The following is a 21,838-nucleotide window of genomic DNA, read 5'->3' on the forward strand; positions in this document are numbered from 1 at the left end:
TTGGAGGACTCGAATGAAAAGAAATTGGAAACAAGTCTCTAATTTACTTTTCTTTCTTTTTTTTATGTAGTACAGAATACTTTTGGAATCCTATTTTTTTTCCCTTTACGGGTCATTTGGCAATTTCAGCAATTTTCATACCCTGTTGTAAACAAAACTAATACAAATACAAGAAAATTTAACACTTAAAAGACAGGAGATCTCAATCTATAAGGGCAGTTCTCAAAAGGTGGGAACAAAAAAGTTAACTTTGAGCAATTTCAAGAATTTTCAAATTTGACATCTATTTTGCTTTTATTCTATAGTATGCATACCTAGAACACAATATATGAACATGAAAAGACAGCAGGTATTTGTAAAAATTGTTAATTAGCAAATTAAATCAGCAGTCTGTAGGTAACAGAGTTTGGACATTGTTGTCCTGTAGGTAACGGATTTTGAACATCATCATAATGTAAGTTTCACCATTTTTGACAATTGTTAATCTGATTTTTAACTTTTCCAATGAAAATTTTATTTACTACTTTTTGAATTTTGCATTTTAATAATAAAGAGAATATTAATGAAGTACTTGAATGGCTATACATACTGCTCTTTACATATAATAAAGTTTTGGAATAATTTTGAAGAGGTTTATGAAAGGTAAAAAAAAGCTTCAAATTAAAAATAATACAAATGTAAAAAGTGACATCATCAGTTTCAAAAATAAATATTTTTTCTAATGTCATAAGAATTAAAACGCTGTGTAAAAAAAATTATTGAAAAAAGAAATTCGTATTTCTATTTGGAGATCGTTAAATTATGTTTCCAAAATAAAGAAGAGAAAAAAAAATCTAAAATAATAAAAGGGGGGGGGGGGGAATTGCTAGCGCAGGTGATAAAGTCGCCAAAACTAGTGCAGCTAACAATAAACTACAATTGTCAAACTGGAATTCCCCTCTGGTAACCTTTTGTGTTGTCGCCAACGGAGGTTTGCTTGGCAATTTTAGTGCAAAATGGCTTTCGTTACGATCATAACCAGCCATGTTTCTACTGTAATTTATGTATTGTTCAATGTGTAACATATTAATTATGCAAAATACCAATGGATTAAAAAATATAACATTATAATAACCTTTTTTATTGAAGTTAGAAGACAGTGGATTATCAAAAAATATGAATAAACGGACTGAATTATCGGCATCAAGATCGTAACGCCATTTGGACATCTCACATGTATGTTTAAGAAAAATCATTTTTCTTCTAAGATGCTGCACAAAAGCTTATGAAAACACTTTTAAACCATTAAAAATTGACTCTGAGGATCGATAAATACCTTTAAAACGAAAACATCATATACTTAGTTCTCAAATAATAGCATTGCAAAGATCGTAACTTTTGGACATGCATCAAATTTCAAACTTACTTTTTTTCTAAAGTCATTTACGAAGTAAATAATCTGTCTTTACTTTTGTTATTTGTGTAAAATATTAACAAAAAATTATTCAGTGTAAGATTCATACCTTTAATTTTTTTTTGAAAAGTATGGAAACAATTTAAAAAAAATTTTTTTAATGGTACATTTGCTCAGTTAACATTTTGGTATGTCCAAAATTGTGCCTTTTAGCAAAGAAAATATTTTTTAAGGGCATTTGAAGAGCTTTTTTTTCCATAATTTATGTCAATTCCTGTCTCTATACAGTATTATAATTTAACTCAAAAATTCTTGAGTTAATTAAAATGAAAGTTATTTGGTGCTGAAGCTACAAAGTTGAGGTCTGTGTTTGCTCCCATCTTTTGAGAACTGCCCATAATGGTTTGATTTAAATCAACGAAACCTGATTGAAAGTAACATTGGGTAAAACCTTTATTTTCTTCAATGCTGCATCTTTAAGTTACATCAGTTTTGCTGCCAAGAACAGCTATGCTAAAGAAGTTTGTGCAGCAGGGACACAAGTAAGAAACATTTGAGATGGTTTTAAAAGTTCCGGGAATTATTTAAAAGGAGTTGAAAAACCAAATAAAAAAAGGAGTCTGAATCAACATATTCATGCACTTTATGAGAAAACCTGATAATTTCTCTAAATACTGCATAAACATTAAGGGTTAAAATATATAATCTACAATGGGTTATAAGAAGCAGTTTTGTTTTAAATACTGTTTTAAAATTACAAGGTCAGTTTCTTTTTTCATGCTTATTTTTAACATAAGTCCCAGATTGAACATTTAGTATACTGCCATATTACTTTGTACCAGTGTACAAAGAACTGCATATTCTTACTAGCCTCTTTATTTGACTTTTAAGGAATAAAAATAATATTTTAAAGTTCCAAAACATATATTAGGGGAAGTTGAAATTACACACAAACAAGCAAGACAAAAAGAGGGAATTATTTCCCTTTGCTAACTGTTTTTGAAGCTAAGGATATAATTGCAACACATTTCCTATATCTAATAACACATTTTAAAACTGCAAATCAATTTTAAAATAAAATAAAGTTATTTTTTCTTTTAATCTCTTGATCTAAATCATAATTCTAAATAAGCTGGTTTAGTCAACAAGCCCTGTTTATGGCATACACAATTACTGCGTACAAATACATAAAATTTCATACATGGCCATATAAAAGTGTGAGGACAGGGAGTACTCAATAGGACAGCCTTACTATTCACCTATAATGTATGTTTCCCCATACACATACATAAAAATTTAAATATGGCCATGGCCATATAAAAGTGTGAAGACGGAGAGCCTCACAATACACAGCCTCACAATTTACCTATATCATATGTTTCCCCAATCCCTTCTTTGCTTTCCTTTCATTCTTAAAATTATTCCAAAACTTTTCTTCATTGAATTTCCAAACCACAAATTTCATAACATAAATCAACATAGTAACAGATACACCATCTTACATATCAGATGAAACTTCCATGTGTTCTGGTTTCACATCCTTCACCTCCCTTTTAAATTTTGCATGCTGGCGATTTCGAGGAGGCATGACACTGATACAAAAAACTTATCTTGATTTCAGGTCAAATTTCAAATGCATGAATTTCTGTAACAAAAATGACTTATGTTAAACTTGGAATTAAAAACATGCTTAATGAAACCTTCATTTTAAATACAGAAGTTTTTCGAATTTCAACAACAAAACTGGCTGATTCGAAAAGTATTCAGAAATGTTTATGCTCAAGACATGGGCGGATTTATGGGGGGGCGAGGGGGGTCAATGCCCCCCCAGTCTTGGGAGGACTTTATACATGGTAACAACGCACCTTCAAAAATGTGAAAAGAAAAAATCATGATTTTTTTTTTCTTTTTTTGAAAGTTCAGAAGTGAAAATGAAGAGAACAGCGACTGTCCTTTTGATGGGGGGGGGGGGGGGGCACCAAACACTGCATTACAAAGAGTAAAGCTGTTACCGGGTTGATGAAATGTGTTGAAAACGACTACTTTGAATTGAAAACCATTAGAGCAAGTATATGAGTGAAAATATAAGTAATCAGCCGCTATACTTAAAATAATCAACGGCTGTTTCAAGAAATTGTAAACTAAAACAAAGATTTAAAAAAAAAAAACTGGATTTACCTATAAACTAAACAAGCTATAGTTGAGGGCACCCGCTTTGTTGAAGGCCCCCAACTCCGGAAAATTTCATGATTTGTTCTTTAAAGAAAAGGAAAAGTAGTACTTGAAAAAATAAATTCCATTTTAAAGTGCTTGAAAACCTTGAAATTTTGGAAAGTGTGGATACAAACCATAAATTTAAAAAATTATAACAAATGAAGGGGGAGGGGGGAGAGAAATGCCAAAATGTGTCAAATTTAGTTCCTTGAAACATCTTGCATCAAAAATATAAAAATCATGGTTCTCACGTTTCTGTAGCATATTACTTAAGATAAATTTTTGTGACTCACATGTTTCATATATTGCTGTTTGTTTAATCCCGAATGCAGTAGATTTTGGAAATTATTTTGTATTACTTGCATTTATCTCACTTCTTCTGCATATTGTTAATCTGTTCAGCCCAGAAGGAAACAAACAAAAAAAAAAGCACTACCTCTTTTTTTTCCCTCTTTTTTGCCCTACTTGTAATTGAAAATAAAAAGTTGTTGTAATGAGAAATCAATAGTTTTTTTTTCTTTTAAACTTAAAATGTTGTTGTTCCTGATGCCCCTTGGAGCACCCAAGGTAATGAATAACAAAGGCATTAATCAACTTTTGAGGCTAATATGAGCGGCTTCCGTTTGACTGAGCCCCATTTTAGGTGGAACTCCGACTTTTGCTCAGACACATAAGACAGATAGCACAATTCAGATTTATTACAATACAAGGAAATCAGAAGAACACCCAGGACAGTTAGGCGGGAATCGAACCTGAGCAATACCGCTCGGCCACCGAGATCCCAAACTTAAAATAGTTGTTTCTTATAAAGTTAGAACAATACTGTAAAACAGTACAATCAAGTACTAAATTTCAGAGACTGGAAAGGCCAATTTAAGTGCCTTAAATAATTTTAACTGTTCTCGAGTCCTTGAAACGGATTAGATGAGTCTTAGAAATTCCTAAGCAAAGTGCTTCAACTTTATTTCTTATCAAGTGTATAAATTATGAATCGTCCAATTGGGCCTATTTTCTAAATCTATACACCATTTCTTTTAAAGCATTTTTTACTTGATCATTTTGTATTTAATTCATTGTTGTATTTGTCGGTGGGTTGGAGGCGTGATCAAAAACTGGTTGAATTGAACCGACAGCCAAAGTAAGCAAAAACCAATGCATAATCTTCTATTCTTTCTCGCTTTTTCTCTCTGAGAACTGCTGTAATTGATTTGTCAATCCGAAAACAATTTTTACTGTGTATTATCATAATTTGCAAAAGAGTGTTTTGCTATCTGTCTCCGAGATTTCAGTAGTTCCAATTACCTCTTCTAGGGCTTCAAAATGCAGAATTTTGTATCTATTTTACAAAAATTCCTGCGGGGGAGGAACCCCCGCACCCCCGACAATTTTACATATTCTATCCCCTACTTAAAAAGGACTCCATTTTCCATCTTAGACCTTATGTGTAATGCATGGGGGGAGGGGGACTTTAAAAAATGGCCTTTTTTCCCACCGATAGAAAAGTTGACCAGACTACTAAAGACACCCAAACCCTGAAAAAGCTTAGAAGCATGCTAAGTCTAAATCCAGCCAGTTGTAATCAATACAACTGATAATGCTAAAAAAAAAAAAAAAATGCTGCCCCCCCAGGAACTCAGTTCTAAATCCGCCTATGGCTCAAGAATGTCGGAAGTCTGAAGGCAAATCGACGATTCAGCAGTTTTATTAATGAATCACAATCAACGAAAAATTAGAAACTTTATACAAATGGAAGGAATTTAAACTAATTATACACTTTAAAAACGATGCATTATCTGATTTTTTTTTCCAAGTCGAAAATTAAAGTTTATTTACTATATTTTCTCCTCTCATGTGGGTGGGGGAAAGACATAATTATAACATCTTCATGATAAGCCGGTCTTTGCTGAGAAAAGATCAATGACCAAAGTTTAGTTTTATTTGTTGATACTTGGTAGATCTTGTAACATTTTCGAAATTTATGTACAGAGAAATGTATTTAAAAGAACATTTAAGCTAATATACAGATTTTAAAAGTCAATGAAATAACTTGCCAAGGTGTAATTAGTAAACACAATACTTTGCATAGCTTTGTACGACCTTATTACGTTTTGAATGTTGTAAAAAAAAGTTTTTCTGTGGGAATTAATCAAAAAATGACCATACTTTTTTACAATTGCCGCAAACGTGTTATGTTTATATCTTCAAGCGTCAGCGATTTTTTTTTTTTTTTTTTTTGGCCGAAAAGTAAAGTTGAAGTAGCTTCAGTGAATGAAAAAAGTAATAAAATTTCTACTGATAAAAATGAATACATATTTACTGAAATAACTTTTGATGAGAGAAATTCTTTACAAAATCGGTTTTCTCTCACCTTTCAGGGAATAAAGCGATATACCGAAAATTCTTATCATAAAACATAAAAATACTTTTGGCAACAGCTTGATTACGTTACTATAGCAACCATGATAGCAACAGACTATTCAGCTGTTTGAAAGAAGTTTTTAAATCTGATTTTACAATTTTAATTGGGAAAAAAATCATGCAGGCCAACTACCCTGAAATGTTCGAAACTTCTGTTGATTTGCAGGGAAATGATCTTGTGTGGCTAAATAAACCAGAACTTCCCGTTGCAGATGAGGAAAATAGAAAACTAGAAGAGGAGGTATGTTTTAGTGATGTTCCGGATATCCGTATCCGTATCCGTATCCGCGGATATCCGAGGGAAAATAAAGATCCGTATCCGTATTCGTATCCGTTACTTTTTTGACGGATCTTAAATGGATCTTATCTATTCTAAAAATTCTTAAATATTTGAATAAAATAAACTTAAATTCCGTTTAAATTAGGTTTTATTCCCCATTTAAATTATAATGCATCATTTCCGAAGTCAATTTGCACCCCATCCCCAACGCGAAAAGGAAGGGGTAATCAGTTTTAAAAGTGTGCATCTGTGTGTTTATTTCTGGCATCGCAGCTCCTAAACAGATGAACCGATTTTGATATTTTTCTTTCGTTCAAAAGGTGACTTGATCGAAAGTGTTCTTAGCTTGGCCTCGTTTTTGTAGAACTTTAATTACCGGGGATATTATTTAAAACCGACTTAATGTTTTTCACAATTGTGGTGTTAAAAACTTATCCGTACGTTAAAAATATTGGCCCTAATTGAAAGAATTAAGTTTTCTGCGTTTGATATTTGTTTGGAACTTCCAAGTTATGTACAGTAGGAGCTATAACCTTGTTAAGTAAATTTTAAATGCAATTCTAAGCCTTTATACGCGTGATTGGTGGCGATTTCAAAGTCGGAAAATAAGGAGAAAAAGCTCAATGATTTAAAATTTCTATCTGCTGTCAGTTCATATTTACTAACAATGTGTGTTCTGACCCGCGAAATTCATCTTAATATAAGGTCGGCCCTCTGAGATATTTTTTTTAAATTTTTTTATTTAATATTAGTTTTTGTTATTGATTTGGGTTTTGTGTTATTCTTCATTTTGGTTTTTCTCGGCATCCTTAAAAAAAAAAAATTAAAAAAATAAATAAATAAATTCTTTATTTACTGTTTGTAAAGGTGTTTCCGGCTCTGTTATTTCGTCGGTCGGAGTAAGTTGGGTGGAATGGGTCAGCACTGCATTTATGCTGAAATAAAATGCGAAAAATTATTTCTAGCCTGTCCATTAGCAACTTTACAGTCTTGCTCCTGTATCCTAGATCTACCAAGCAGGCTAGAAATTTTTTTTCATTCTATTTAAGCATTAATGCAGCGCGGACCCATTCCATCCACTCGACGTTAAATTCCGGTTATCACAAATTTGCCATTTCAACTGCGCTTGCGCGCGGACTTAACTGATTTCAAAAATCTTGCTCAATTTAATTACCAACATTTTAAATTTGTTAATAAATATAAGATAGCAACAGATAAAAATTAGAAATCACAAAGTTTTCTCTGATTTAGTTTTTAGGCCTCGGTAAAGATTGAATTTTGCGTCTTAATTATTAATGGATACGGTGTCTGATTTTTCTGTCCCTTTTCAGGACCAAATTTTTAACCTCAGAAGAGCGTACTAGAATTGCAGCATCACTTCTAATACAAAGCCGAACCCTCAACCTAAATGAAAATGTATAACACTAAGTTGTTTACGCCTAACGTAAAATATCCGCAAAAGACGGATTTCTGTACTAATATTGCAATCATTTTTGAAGTACACAACGTGTTTTACATTTATGTTAAATAAATATTTCCAAACCAATAAATATTGAAATGTCATTTTTTTCTTAAGATTATCAGCTATTCATATCCGTAGTTTCATATAATATATCATGAAATCGCTGTGAAAATATTCTAATCGCATTCATTAATTTGGTGGGACTCTCGCTCATCCTAAATATAAACAAGCAACACAAAATCTTAAAACAGAAAGCTCAAAAAGCTAAGTCCGCGCGCAAGCGCAGTTGAAATGGCAAATTTGTGATAACCGGGATTTAACGTCTAGTATTCCATCCAACTCTTCCTCAATTTTAACGGAGATTTCTTTAAAGAGTAAATCATAGTCTTGAGTATATTTTCGACGTAAATGACATTTTTTGAAGAAACAGTGCCAATACCCTGACGGGAATACCTTCCGTAACAAATTTTACACTTGGATAGTTGAATTGTGTAAAGAATTTTTGAGGACCGTATCCGTATCCGCGGATCTTGACACTAATGATCCGTATCCGAGGATCTACTTTTTTAACGATCCGGCACATCACTAGTATGTTTGTTCTTGCTGGCTGGGAATTTATTGTCTTTGTATTCAGGGACTGTTTTACACACCTGGGTGCCCCGGGCACTGACAGATATGTTGCCCCCCCCCATACACACACAAAAAATATGAAGGTAAGTGTTGGATATTATTTTGATAGAAAGAAAAATTTTAAATATCGATTTCATACGAAAAAAGTTAATAATTAAGATGTTTTGCAAAGAAATCATTTAATATAAATCTAAAATAATTTTATGGTTTTCATGTTAGAAATTTTTTTACAGTCGCAGATGGAAAAATTGTGATACAAATGGTAAAGGTAAATCATAATGTGCTTTCTGCTCATCAATGATTCTTTATATATTTTCTCCTTTGTTTTCTTGTTGTAAATTCATCTATAATGTCCTCATAATCAAGTTTTAGGTCAAACTTCCTTCTATTGATAACAGAGCTAATAAAGATAAGTTACTATCAGAAATAAGAGTACGCAAAGGACACTTAATTCTTTTCAATAGCGAAAATGATCGTTCTCCATGCTTTCATTTAATAAAAAAATTATCAAATGACAAAATTTTTTTGTTTCCTTTAGTTAGAGGCCCCGAACACTAGTCCCTAAAAAAATTTAAAAAATGAAAAAAAAAAAAATGATGAGAGAAATTTGGTGCCCCCTTTCCTTTGGTGCCCTGAGTCCGGGCTCCGAATGCCCTGCCGTAAATCAGTCCCTGTTTGTATTTATAGCAGTTGTTTCTTCTAGCTTAAAATTTTATTTAATGTCTTATATTTTGTATGCATTTTATTATTAGTTGAGAAAGAAAAAGATTGAAGTGGAAAGATTGAAAATTATTGTGCAGAATAATATTGGTCTTGCAAAGCAAACAAGAGAGCACATTGATGAGTTACGCCAAACTCTAAGTTTCAAACAAGTAATTTCTTGCAATCTGTTTGAGTAATAAAACTATATAAATTCATCTAACCGTTAAAATATACATATTTTTTCTCCCTCTTCATAGCAAATGTATAGAACAAAGGAACATGAATTGGAAATGGAAGTGCATGCTTATAAAGTATTGGAAAGAGAATGCAGCCGCCTACAACATGAAATAAAGATAGTGAATCAAGAAATAAAGACTCTAAAAGAAAGAGAAAAACTGAGAGAGGTTAGACTTTCTGATTTCTTATTTCTTTTAATTTGATTCTATCAGATTACTTCATATTTTAATGGTTTTAATGTTGTTTAATGGCTTGTTGCACTTACTTGGCATTATTTTAGTTTAACGGCTTGATTTCTTCTTTTGTAGGACTATTTTAAATTTTGATGAATTTTGTTTAATGTCTTGTTTTGACATTCCAAAAAATTTTTTTTTTCTTTTGCGTTATTTTTTCTATTGTGCTATTAGGTTTGTATTGCATTGTGAATGAAAATTTAAAACAGATAAATGATCATAAGAATTGCAACATCAGAATCACCTACCTTTTTTTTTTTTTTAATGCGTTTAAAGAAAAATAAAATCACTACACCCAAACATGTTTTCATGCGGTGGATAGGGACCGCATAAAAAAAATTGTTCGAAACTTCATGAATAGCTACCATAAAAAGTTGTTTTCGCAACACGGTTAAAAAATATTTTTTTATACGGTGGTTAAGGACCACATAAAAAAAGTCTTACGTAGAAAATAATCCAAAAAGTTATCTTCAAATGAATCAAAATAAAAATAGTGATGATAATTTTGCCAACTCCCGAAAAATTTCCCGAATAAAGTCATTTTTGAGAGGTCACAGTGAATTCCCATCGGGATGCCCCTGTCGTCACTTGAAGATACTACCTCGCACTCGTTTTGTAAATAACTAGCAAAAATACCCGGCGTTGCCTGGGTCACTAATAATTGTAAGAAACAATTGCTCCTTTCATTCATTTTCTATTTTAACTGAAAGAACTCAAAGCACACGGCTTTGATGTGATTAAAAATCGAGCTTCTTCCTTACCCATAAAAGCAAAATCGCAATACGTATAAAGAACGAAACAGTATTCAGTTAGAAACGAAAGCACGACATTTAAGCATGTAAAAATTTGAAGAGTTTCCAAAATATAAACTAACAAAAACAAAGATCACTAAAAAAAACCGTGCGCTTTGTTTATTTAATTAAATAGTATACACACATTTTTAAAAAAACTGTCTACTATGTTTTCCTTGGTATGCAAAAAGTAGTTTCCAAATATTTAAATGACTTTAAATTCATGTTTGCTCCGGAGAAGCATTGATTTAAAATTTTCATTATGGTTACTGTAACTATTGCAATTGTAAGGCAACGAATTTTTGTAACAATGGGTTTTATATTTAATCATTCAATGGGGAAATTACATGAAACACTGTTTTCCATCCTAACTTTTTTAAACTAAGTTTTTTAGAAATAAATTATAGCCTATTAGCCTATGTTGCTTCCTGATAATGTAGCTATCTGTGGTGAAAAAATGGTTAAAATCGGTCCAGTGGTTTTGAAGTTTACCCCGGACATCCTTACATACAGAAGTAGTCATTTATGTATATAGATTTCCGCTCGTTTTATGAATAATCTTCATGCACCGCACAAAAAAATTCGCACAAAAAAAATTGCACAAAAAAAAGAAGACTGCACAAAAATAGGTTTGGATGTATTGTTTAAATCGATTTCTTCAATCAACAAAAGGCATAGAAATAGCAGCGAAAACTATCCAGAATAATGAAATATTTTTAAAATTTATTTTTGCTTTCATTGCATTATATTTACTTTTCATTGCAACGTAAATAGTTGGGAATTCTAACTAAAACTTTGCTCTTTGAACAAAGTTCTGGGAATGTAGATAAACCTAATTCTGACTAATTTAACTTTTATTTCATTATAGACTCGTATTGCCGAACAATTGGAAAAGCGTGATAAGCTGAAATCAGAAATTCAATGGGATGAAAAGAATTTATTGATGCACCTTGAAAAGTCTGCTCAAATGGAAAAAGACAACATGGCCCTTTTAAAGTACTCCAGTGAGGATGACAGTAAAATAAATGTAGTTTATTTATTGCACTTAATACTTTAAATCAGGGGTCTCCAAACTTTTTTGCTCAAGGGCCACATTGTAAATTTTTTGAAGTTCGGTGGGTCAACAATCCAACAATTTTTCAGTACAAATGGTTTTTTTAACTCTCCCTTCCTCCCCTCCCCCATCGGCCGTATCACTCACTTTTTCTTCCCTTTTTTGAAAAAAAAAATAATCTTAGAACTCTGAGTAGCCAGGATTTACGTTAGGGACGGGCAAGTCAAGGTACAACAAGATAGTGGTTTTTAGCTGCTCCTTCTCCCAGTGTCATAACTTCCTTTTTTCGAGACCAGGAAAAGACTTTACGCTGCCTCGCTTACCCACCTTCCTTCAATTTCCTGAACTAAAATTGAATTTATAAAAAGGAAATGAGTGAATTTATAAAATGTCAGCTAAGTTTAACACTGATAAATTTCTTTTGCGCAATTTATTGCTTTGAAGGAAAAACAAAAAAAAAAAAAAAAAAAAACAGAAGTTGCAAATCCTTGGACGTTTTATGCTGTTTTTGAATCACTTGAAGGACGGAGGTGGTAGTACAGTAAAAATAGGGGTCGGACCCAAACATCCAAAAAAAAAAAGCTAAACCTGGTGCAAATTGTTTATTACCCTCCCAATAAGAACAGGTAAAAAGTCCCACCCCATTGTGCGTCGGGTTTTTGAATGGGGGGGGGGCATCTAAAAATTGCCGTTTTGGGTATTTTTCCAGAATTTTTAGAGTAAATTTAAAGTGAGAATATTATGTTATACTAAATTTAAAAGCATGAAATTAAAGGTGTTTGACCCCCAAGAGGGATGACATAACCCACCAATGCTACAGAGCCCCCCTATCCCCGTAAAACGAAGCAGTACCCCCGAACCCCCCTCCATACATTTCATATGGAAACATTATTTTATGCTAAGTTAAAGTTAGAAATCGAGTGCGTCCATCCTCCAAGATCGATGGTGCACCTCAAAGCTACAGCACCCCCCCCCCCTCCGTCAAATAAAATAAATCCTCACCCCCCCCCCCCCCCCCTTTTATTTCAAGTAGAAGTATTATTCCATGCAAATCTAAAATGCATTAAATCAGGACTGTCCACCCCATAAGAACATAGCTCATCTCCCAAAACAAAATTATATACTAAAATATTATCCCCCCCCCACCCTCTCTGATGGTGCACATTCGATTAAATAACCAGAAAATTACGCTGACCTGTTTTTTGCTTTCAAATGATTTCTCCTAATCTTGTAACAAAAAGTCAAGATGTTTTTTGGAATCTAGATCCTCAGCAAAATCGTTATTGTTGCAGCTATGTCTAACACAGTTTGAGCATATAATTGAGCACTTCAGTCCATTTTCAGACTTTTCAAACATTCACTATATCCAATGAACCCTTCAGAGCAAGCACAAGATTTGAGACGCAGAAAGTCTTCTAGAGCAGAAGGCTTGGCTGTTGTAACAGGACGCAGATTATATTTCTGTGTTGCTTTCTTTGCACCCATCAAAAATGACACAAGCTTTCTCATACTTACAAGTTACCTATACACTGCATTGCTGGAATATTTCCTTGAAGTTTACAGATCATTACCAAAAATATGACCAAGCAGATATCTCCCATTTATTACATATGAGACAGTGAGAAGCAAAGGGATGTAAGTGGCAAAATTAAAAATTTGGAGATAACCATAGTACAAATGGTTGGTGAACCTCTCCTCTATCTTGAGGCAAGAGATGGTACTAGTAGACCTGGTAATTGCTTCTATACAGCATGATTTAGAAAAGAAAATCAGTGAAAGCCTACCTAGGATGTTATCTTTAAACGAGTTTTATTCAAAACTTGAAAATGTCCACTTGCATCCCTTTGCTTCTCACTGCCTCATACATGACACCAGCTGTTCGTTCTGTGATGGTGGATGAACCTTTTGCTTCAGATAATAGCACTTTAACAATACAAGATTTGTTTCCTTCTGAAACCAGATTCATCGAATACTGATGGAGGATCAGCGCATAACTCGTACCAGAAGTTTTTAACAATATGTTATTCCATCTTTACTGTTCATACCATTCGGTGTAAAAAATGGTTTGGGCTTACACATCTTTACAGATAGTAACTAATCTCGCAACAGAAGCTAAAGACATAACTGTTTACCTCCTTTGCAAAGAAATGCCACAAAATTGTTTGCCTTCAATATCCTTTGTACCCGTACGTTAAAGGTCTCATCGCAACTCATCTTATCATCAGCGAGCAATACCACTACCAACTTGAGAGGGAAGAAACTTCTGGGGGCTTTTGAAACGGATTGTGATTTCCAAAATGGGAGACAAAAAGGTGTAAATATTTAGCATTCTATTGTTGTATTGCTCATTGCTCTCATCAAGACTTGTTCTATTGTTGAATCACTACAGGTTCTAGACCACCTGAATTTGTCACTGCGTTAGATCGTTGGATAGCTGATGTTTTAGCTGATGTTTGATGTGATCAAAAATTTTTTTTTTTATCGCATAATGTACTCAAAAGTTTGAGATAGTGTTGCAAGTATATGTCTGCATATTTAGCATAATTCACATAACCAGCTGCGTAAAAGAGAGGTAGCTCGGTGTTTGTCAATGAGAACCCCCACCGACTTAGAGGGTGCAGAATTGCAACATTGCCCGTCTCACTATTGGCAATTTTGATTTGTCCCCCCCTTACGGTGATGGCAAAAGATTGTAGAAAAGTTGAAGTAAGTTAATCAAGAAGTAGGGAAACATTGGTCAATTTGGACTTTTTTTAAGCTGCACAGGAATTTTGTTTTCCAGCGCTCTAAACAGTTTAATAACTCCAATCACAAATAATTTGGTTACTGAGCTCGCTTAGATCTTTTAGAATTATCATTCTGACATTACCATATCATTTTGTGGCATTTTGTACTTCTGAAAAATTTGAATCGGGGAAATTTTTTCGTGAACTTCACTGCAACAGTTCATTTTAGAATTTAAATTCAGGGTTCCCCCCCCCCAAAAAAAAGCGATGACGCACCCCTTAATTGTGACGGAGTATCCATCCAGAATAAAAGCCCTCAAAAAAGAAAGAAATACCCCTTGAAAAAACTGCCTTAAAAATTTCAATGACGCAAAGCTGATCCATGAGCCCCCCCCCCCATCCCCCCCCCCCCGCTTGTGCACCCCTCTGTTAATTAGAATTTTTTAACGGGAGAGTTTATTATTTTACTATTGTAGAGTGTGATTTCTGCGACTTTTGAGTATTTTTTTAAGTAATAGAAATTATTTTTATTTAAATAGAGGATTATTTCGTCCCCCCCTTCCCCCCAAAACCCGACGCGCAAAGTTCTGGGACTTTTTACCCCTTCTTGCTGGAAGGGTAAGAAGTAATTTGCAACAGGTTTCACTTTTTTTTTTTTGGATGTTTGGGTTTGGCTATTTTTTGGCCTAATTTTACTGTACTATGGGGGATCGAGTCATCATATCTCCCGGAAATGCTTCGAAGTTGAAGTAGTAAAAGGCAGTTGTAGTCAATTTTTGGTGGTGTTAGTGGTGGTCGGGGAACAAGTTTAAGCGTCCACTTCCGGAGAAATTTTCAAAATTGACATCAAAATTCCCATCTTTAGGCTATTTTAGTAAAATTAAGGGTTAGAGGGGATGCAATTCTCCCTTAAATGATTTTTCAAAAGTGAAGTCAATTTAGGTTATCTTTGGTAAAGTCAACGGTTTTCCTCCTTGCAAATTAGTTTTGAAAACGCAATTTTAGATTGTCTTTGGTGATTCGTGATGATAAGGAAATGCGGAAGGTTCAGATGCTCTCTTCGGAAACAATTTTGGGAATTAAGACCTAGAGATGCAAGTCAGGATATCTTTGACGGTGTTAGAAGAACTTTTCAAAATTTAGGAACTGTTCCAGAATTTTTTTGATTTTGAAGCTTCAAAACGCAATTTTAAGCTATATATGTTGAAGCGTTTGGAAAGTCGGAAAACTCCCCTCGGAATCTATCCCCAGGAATCATTTGAAATTGAAGATCCAAAAATGCAGTTTTAAACTATCTGTGGTGATTTTAGGGAGGAAAGTGAAAGTTAAGATTCCTTTATGGAGATGCAGCTGCCCCTTCCTGCCCTCCTCTGGTTACGATCATGCTTAGTAGTGGTTTGTGAGATTTTGTTGGCTTAGTTTTCTTTTAACATATTTAAAAAGATATATACATATTATCAAATTTTTAAAAAATCTTTTGTTTGTGAACTTCCCGCGGGCCTTTAAAAGTCTTCTCGCGAGCCGGATTTGACCTGATGTGTGATGAACTTCTTTTTTACTCTTTCTAGAGTAAATTTAATTTAAAATACCATTCATACATATATTGAGATTTCAGTATTTATACTTTTCCGTAAACTCTTAAATAAATTTTGAGTGTCACTCTCTAAAGTGTTGTCACTCGATGCAAGCACCCCCCCCCCCTCTCATGCGTTTGAAAGATTAAATATTATTTAAAATACATCAGGATTTCAGCAGTTACATTTTCCCGAACCTTTTAAATGCATTTTGGGTGTCACTCCCTGTAGTAGGATGTCAGCAAGCGCAAATGCCCCCCCCCCCCTCCAGCCTATGTGATTCATTAAATATACCGTAAACGTGGGCTACTTTGGTCCAGATTTTGGAACTTTTCTCATTCTTTTCTAAATAATTCTATAACTATTCATACTTCGAAGCTGCGGAAACTTGTTTTACACATCTAGAAATCTCTTAGTTTAATGTTTGAATAGTGATCAGTTAATTTCCAAGCATTTTTTATCTTTTATTATTGTTTTTTATTGTTTTTTATTTGAGCCAATGTTACCCTTGCGTTTGGGTTACTTTAGCCCAAAGTGGTTTTTCCTATTTAAATCATCGTAAAACTAACTAGAGCCAAAGAAAGACCTGCGTTCATAGGGGAAAACATTTCTTTGAAAGAAAAATACATTTTACAAGAATTTTGAATCACACATATTTGTTTTAAGGAAAATTATTATTATTATTATTAATGTATGTGCATACCTAGTTATTGTCTCAGAAATTACAGACGGAGAACAGTTCAGAACAGAGGCGTTCTATGCTCTTAACATTCGCTCCTTCTTCTCTCGCGTGAACAGCTATCTTTTGAAACCTGAACTCATTCCATTCTACAATAATAAAATCCATAAACTTTCCAACAAATTTAACAATATTTGTAAAAAGTAGATGCAACTGGGTAAACCTTTTTCTAAACCTCCTGCAAATTTTAAATCCACATCATCTTCCATAATGTAACTGAGCCCTGATGAATTAAGTCTGCAATTTTTCTCTTTATCCGATGCCGAGAATTCCAGGTTTTTTCTTGTGTTTTTCCTGTTTAGAGTCTTAATTTTAACTATTCTTTACTTTTCCAAATCTCTCTGGCGGATTTTTCAAAGTTTTTATGCTGAGCCAAAGCAGGTCGTAATTTTTCGGTTAAGAAATATCTTGTCATTGTCAATTTTTTTTTTTTTAAAAACCTAAACAGAAATAAGAAGTACAACTGTACTACGGCAAAGAGTATTAAATAGTGATCATAAGTAGGTACTTAAAAAACACTTAGCTAATGTAGAACTGCTTCTACATGGAGAAGTTTGAGAGATTATGAAGGCATATGTTAGTACAAAGAACGCAGAATCACTAGTGTCGCTTCTTGAGCAGAGCTATAGAACTGCTTAGTATACATAATTGAGTGCTTGGAGATTCTCTCTTGTGGAATCTGTTAAAATGCAACTGCGTTTGATCGAGTAAATATAATTTCAAATGTTGGGGGGAATTTTCTGAAATGAAGTATTCATATTTTTCAAAAACTTGCAATTCCACTTAGAGTGACACCTACCAGACAGGTCACATCCAGAACAGACCGCCCCCCCCCCACCTCCCCCCCCCCCCATTGAGACGCCACTGATCTAGAATTTGCATTTCGAATTTTACATTTACTTAATGATGAACTGGAATTTAGATTGAAAAACTTTTTAATTTAAAATTTATTATGTGACGCATAAATAAAGCTTCTTCTTTTTTTTTTTTTTGCAGGAACTTGGATTACTTATTGAAAAGCATAGCAAAGAATGTTTTGAGAGAAAAAATGCTCTTGATGATGCGAACACTGAAGTTTTTATTGTGCAGGTATATAAAGAAATCCTTTTTATAACTATTCAAATTAAATACTTTGCACATGCCGACTTCATGGTAAATCTGTGGAGTTTATTTCACTTTTTGCCAGAAATTGTTTTCATCCAATATTAACGGTGCCGATTTTAGTTTTCTTTTCCTTATGTATATTTTTGTACATACTCAACTAATTTACTGATTTTGTGAATATATTTAATTACGTGTTAAAATTTTAATTGCTGGAAAGATGGTAAATCTTAAAATCATTTTCATAATTTGAATGCTGATGAAAATTGAAAAATTTACGGTATAGATTAAGTTTTTACATACAAATAATAAAATCGCTGCAATAAACTATATTTATTTCAGACAGCAAAATTTTGTTCAGCTCATTATTACCTTAATTTTTGTTTACATTTTTTTTCCTTTTATTTTATGTTTCTTTTTTTGTTTTAACTTTTTTTGCCTTGCGTTATTTGTTGCACGTCGTGCAGTTTTTTTTTTTTTTTAATTTTTTTGTCATAGATCATTTTTAGATTATTGATTATTTTACCTCTATTAGGCTATTTATCATTTTAAATAAATTAAAATTTGGCGAAATAAATCATACTATAAAATACTATGCATATGTACTTAAAATTTTCAGGTAAAACAAAATAGATGTAAGTATGATTAACAATATAAATTTCAAATTTTTCATCCGTTCTCTCATAGTCAGAACTAGATCGAATGCAAGAGGAGTTCCAAAATGCATACACCGAAAGAAGCAACATAATAAGCAATTGGGAGAAAGTTATGCAACAAATTCAACAAAGAAATTCCGATATCAAGAAATTGTCAGAAGTATGTTCGATTCATTTCATTCTATTAAGTGAAAATTTTTATAACTTTTTTACGCCCCCCCCCCCCCTTCCGTAAATTTTTAGAGCATTTTTTAATATGTCATACACTTTTTTTTACTATTATCATTTATGATCCCCTCCTCCCCCCTGTGGTTTTGATTCTGGGTCATTAAATTTTTAGCAAGGAATATTTTCTGGAAAAATGTAGTGGAAACTTTCTTTCCCACATCACTAAGTGGGGGAATGTAGGGAAAATTAAAGCAGTGGAGCAAAGTGAAATGGTAAAATATTTTAGCTGTGTTATAAAACATATTGTTTGTTTCCAGGCAAGAAAAAGTTACCCCAGATGATCAGTGTACATGATAATGCAATCCATATTAAAAATTCTGTACCCATATTGTAATACTGTGTGGAATATCAAAAATTATTATTGTTATTGTTACTTTTTTATAAAACGAGAAAGTTTTTTTTAACATTTCAAATCTTAATTGAGGTCTATTGTTGTTCAGTGCAGTAATTTAATGTTAGGCATGTTTTTATTTTAACTGTGTAGTATACTTTGTCAAGTGCATATGGGGCTAAGTGAAATAGTTGGTTTCATTTATCTATTCATTCATTTATTAATTCATTTGCATATTCACTGATTTGTTCATTCATTAATTAATTCCGAAGCATTCATTTATTTAATTATTCGCTTATTTTTTTAATTCATAATTTTATTCACATTAATTTATTTACTCATTAATTTATTTATTTTCGTTCTTTCACTAATTATTTCAAAAGTAATAATTCATTTAATCGTGTATTCACTCGTTTTTGTTAGTTTGTTTTGTTTTGTTTTTAATATTTTTTTCAGGGGAAATATTTTAAATAAACAGATAGAAAATATTTCATTCGAAAAACATTTTGCGTATCACTCGCACCCATGGTATGAGGAAAAATCATTATTTTCTACTCTTATTTGAAAGTACAAATATACTGTCAAAAACTTAAAAAGTTTTTAAAAAAAAGTTTTATTATAAAATACATCGTTTCCTCTTTATATATATTGTTATTTTCTAATTAAATTTCCAATTTTTTTTCATGTTTAAAAAATGTAATTTACTTCAGCCATTTAATTTTCTTCAAATTCCCTTGTACTTTCTGATTAATACTTTTTGTCCTTTCAGCGTATGACAAAGATGAAAGACGAAGAAACCCAGCTAAAGCGTATGCAAAAAGAGCAGTTTCAGCTTTTGTCTTCAGAAACGGCTCGTAATGATGAGTTAGAGCGCAATATTAGAGAAAAAGACAACCTTTCTACTAAGCTAAGAAATGCTTTCAAAGATGCTCAAGCTCGTGAAGAAAACCTAAAAGCTGAGGTTTTCCGCATACTGTTTTTTTTTAGCTAGTCTAGTAAAATAAAATTTTAGTTAAAAATAAGGTGTTATTGAATGTGAAATTTAAAACTAAAGCAATGAAAGTAACCTTTTGAACTGGCCCGTTTTTGTATTTAGCAAATTAATTTTGATATTTTTACCACATGGAGTATGCATTGCAATTAAATAATTATTTTACAAACACGATATATTTATTTTTAATGCATATTTAGCTTTTATGTTTAAAACTAGTTACAAAATGCAATTAAAAGTCATTGAAAGAATTATGCAAATAAAATAACAATTTAAAAATTAAAATAGTTGAATTGCTCTGCTTTTAATTTTGTTGGTTTCCTTGCTATGTATTGAAGTTTTTGCTTGTAATACATTTACTTATTAATGTCATTATTCATAATCATTACTCATAATGTATAAAAATATTTTACACATCAAGTTTCTTATAACATAATTGCGTCTAACTTGTTTTTTCTAGCTATCCACTGTCAAAAATACCTCAAACTACCTACTATATCAGAAACAAATAATTGAAAATAATTTGAAGCAGCTCGATAAGCAATTGAATCAAAAAAGTCAAAGGTATGCTCTAAAATGTATGAAATGTTTCACGGTTAGTTTGTATATATTACTTCTGTGACACCGAAATATATACATAAAGATTATTTAAAAGTATATATTAATTCACTTTGAAAATACAAATGTTTTTGTCTGGCCCGGGAGTTTTATTTTGATAACTATCTCTAAGAAAAAGGGGGGGGGGGATCAAAAATAAGTTGAAAAACATAAGGTCAGAAAAAAAAAAATCGTGCATATGATTCTCGCAAAGTTTCGTTTGTGTTTTCTAAATTTTATTCAGTAAAAAATAGATAAATTTCCCCAAAAGTGAACCAGAAAATAGGAGACATGTATATTTGTTAGCATATTGGAGTATATATAGATTAACAGTACACAATACACAGAGTGGTAAATAAAATTTAGGCTTCTGATTATTTCATTATGAGTATACTTTTAAGAACATTAACACACTTCGTTCACTTTATTTCATCTAATTATGACCAACTAACGTTTAAAGTAAAGAAAACACAGTTAATGAAACATCCACCATTACATATAAGTTAGTGTATTGAAAGTTTAAAGATACACAAAGGAATTAACTACACTCTTTCTTTATGATTCTGGATTGGCGCTTAATAGATCAAAATAGCTATACTAAGTAAAGTATACGGCAGAAAAATTGCCACAGTACTCTGGAAATAGAAGAAAACCCTACGATTTCATCAAGAAGAAAAAAAACTTACATATCAATTTTAAAATGTCTTTATTTTTTCTATGTTATGTTATATGATATTGAAATGTTTCAGTTGTTATCTTTAAAAAAAAAATCGCAAACACTTCAAACTTAAATTTTGTATTGCAATTATTTTAGGTTTTTAAAGAATTTTTTTTTTCCAAACTTTCTGTTCAAAATTTAAAAAAAAAAATATGTTGATAGTTTGACAAGTTCATTTAGAAAGTTTCACTTTTAATATAATAACTTGTAATGTAAATGTAATAAGAGTTCCTAACTTTATTTAATGTTGATTGTAATCATTTTTTATTAAGACTAGAAGAAGTTAATAACATGAATAAGAAATTAGAAAATGATATTGAAGCTTTAAACAAAGAAACATTTGAAGCTGACCATTGCACTAAAGAACTGGAAAATCTTCTTGCAAGAGAAAATGCTAAAAATATACAGTTGCAAAAAAATATAGACAATCTTTCTAAAGAAATTTTAAAGTATAGTCACGAAATAAAAAATATCACAGAAGACGAGAAGCATACAGAATCATTGATAAAGGTGAGTTTTTTTCTTTAAAATGTTTTCAGATTATAAAATATTAAGTTTTTTTAGTAACCTTTTTCACTTTTGAAGAATAATGATACGAAGAATTTCCTTATTTTGGAACTTATGTAAAACATACTTTTTAACTTAAATAATAGGGTTAAATCATTATTGAATAAACTTAATTTTATTTTCAAAACTCATAACATTCTTAAAAACTAGCATTTGGCACATAACAGTAAAAACATTTACATTGATATAGTTGATA

General features: G+C 32.0%; 2 protein-coding genes across 2 annotated transcripts in view; one reads left to right on the forward strand and one right to left on the reverse strand.

The window, feature by feature from the left end:
* Positions 1-5,842, reverse strand: part of LOC129217089 (alpha-1,2-mannosyltransferase ALG9-like) — a 33,484-nt gene extending 27,642 nt beyond the window's left edge. Inside the window, exons 1-2 of the mRNA XM_054851338.1 lie at positions 5,771-5,842; positions 2,896-3,038 (exon numbers count right to left, since the gene is read on the reverse strand). Coding sequence (XP_054707313.1) covers positions 2,896-2,981 — 86 coding nt within the window. The 5' untranslated portion in view covers positions 2,982-3,038; positions 5,771-5,842. The remainder of the gene's footprint in view (positions 1-2,895; positions 3,039-5,770) is intronic.
* A 322-nt stretch (positions 5,843-6,164) lies between these two features.
* The window catches only part of LOC129216346 (coiled-coil domain-containing protein 39-like), a 58,739-nt gene continuing 43,065 nt past the window's right edge, over positions 6,165-21,838 (forward strand). The window contains exons 1-9 of the mRNA XM_054850559.1: positions 6,165-6,266; positions 9,150-9,269; positions 9,357-9,503; positions 11,229-11,387; positions 17,450-17,542; positions 18,242-18,370; positions 19,539-19,730; positions 20,221-20,324; positions 21,348-21,585. Coding sequence (XP_054706534.1) covers positions 6,165-6,266; positions 9,150-9,269; positions 9,357-9,503; positions 11,229-11,387; positions 17,450-17,542; positions 18,242-18,370; positions 19,539-19,730; positions 20,221-20,324; positions 21,348-21,585 — 1,284 coding nt within the window. The remainder of the gene's footprint in view (positions 6,267-9,149; positions 9,270-9,356; positions 9,504-11,228; positions 11,388-17,449; positions 17,543-18,241; positions 18,371-19,538; positions 19,731-20,220; positions 20,325-21,347; positions 21,586-21,838) is intronic.

Source organism: Uloborus diversus, chromosome 2, assembly GCF_026930045.1.
Source record: "Uloborus diversus isolate 005 chromosome 2, Udiv.v.3.1, whole genome shotgun sequence".
Lineage (NCBI taxonomy): Eukaryota > Metazoa > Arthropoda > Arachnida > Araneae > Uloboridae > Uloborus > Uloborus diversus.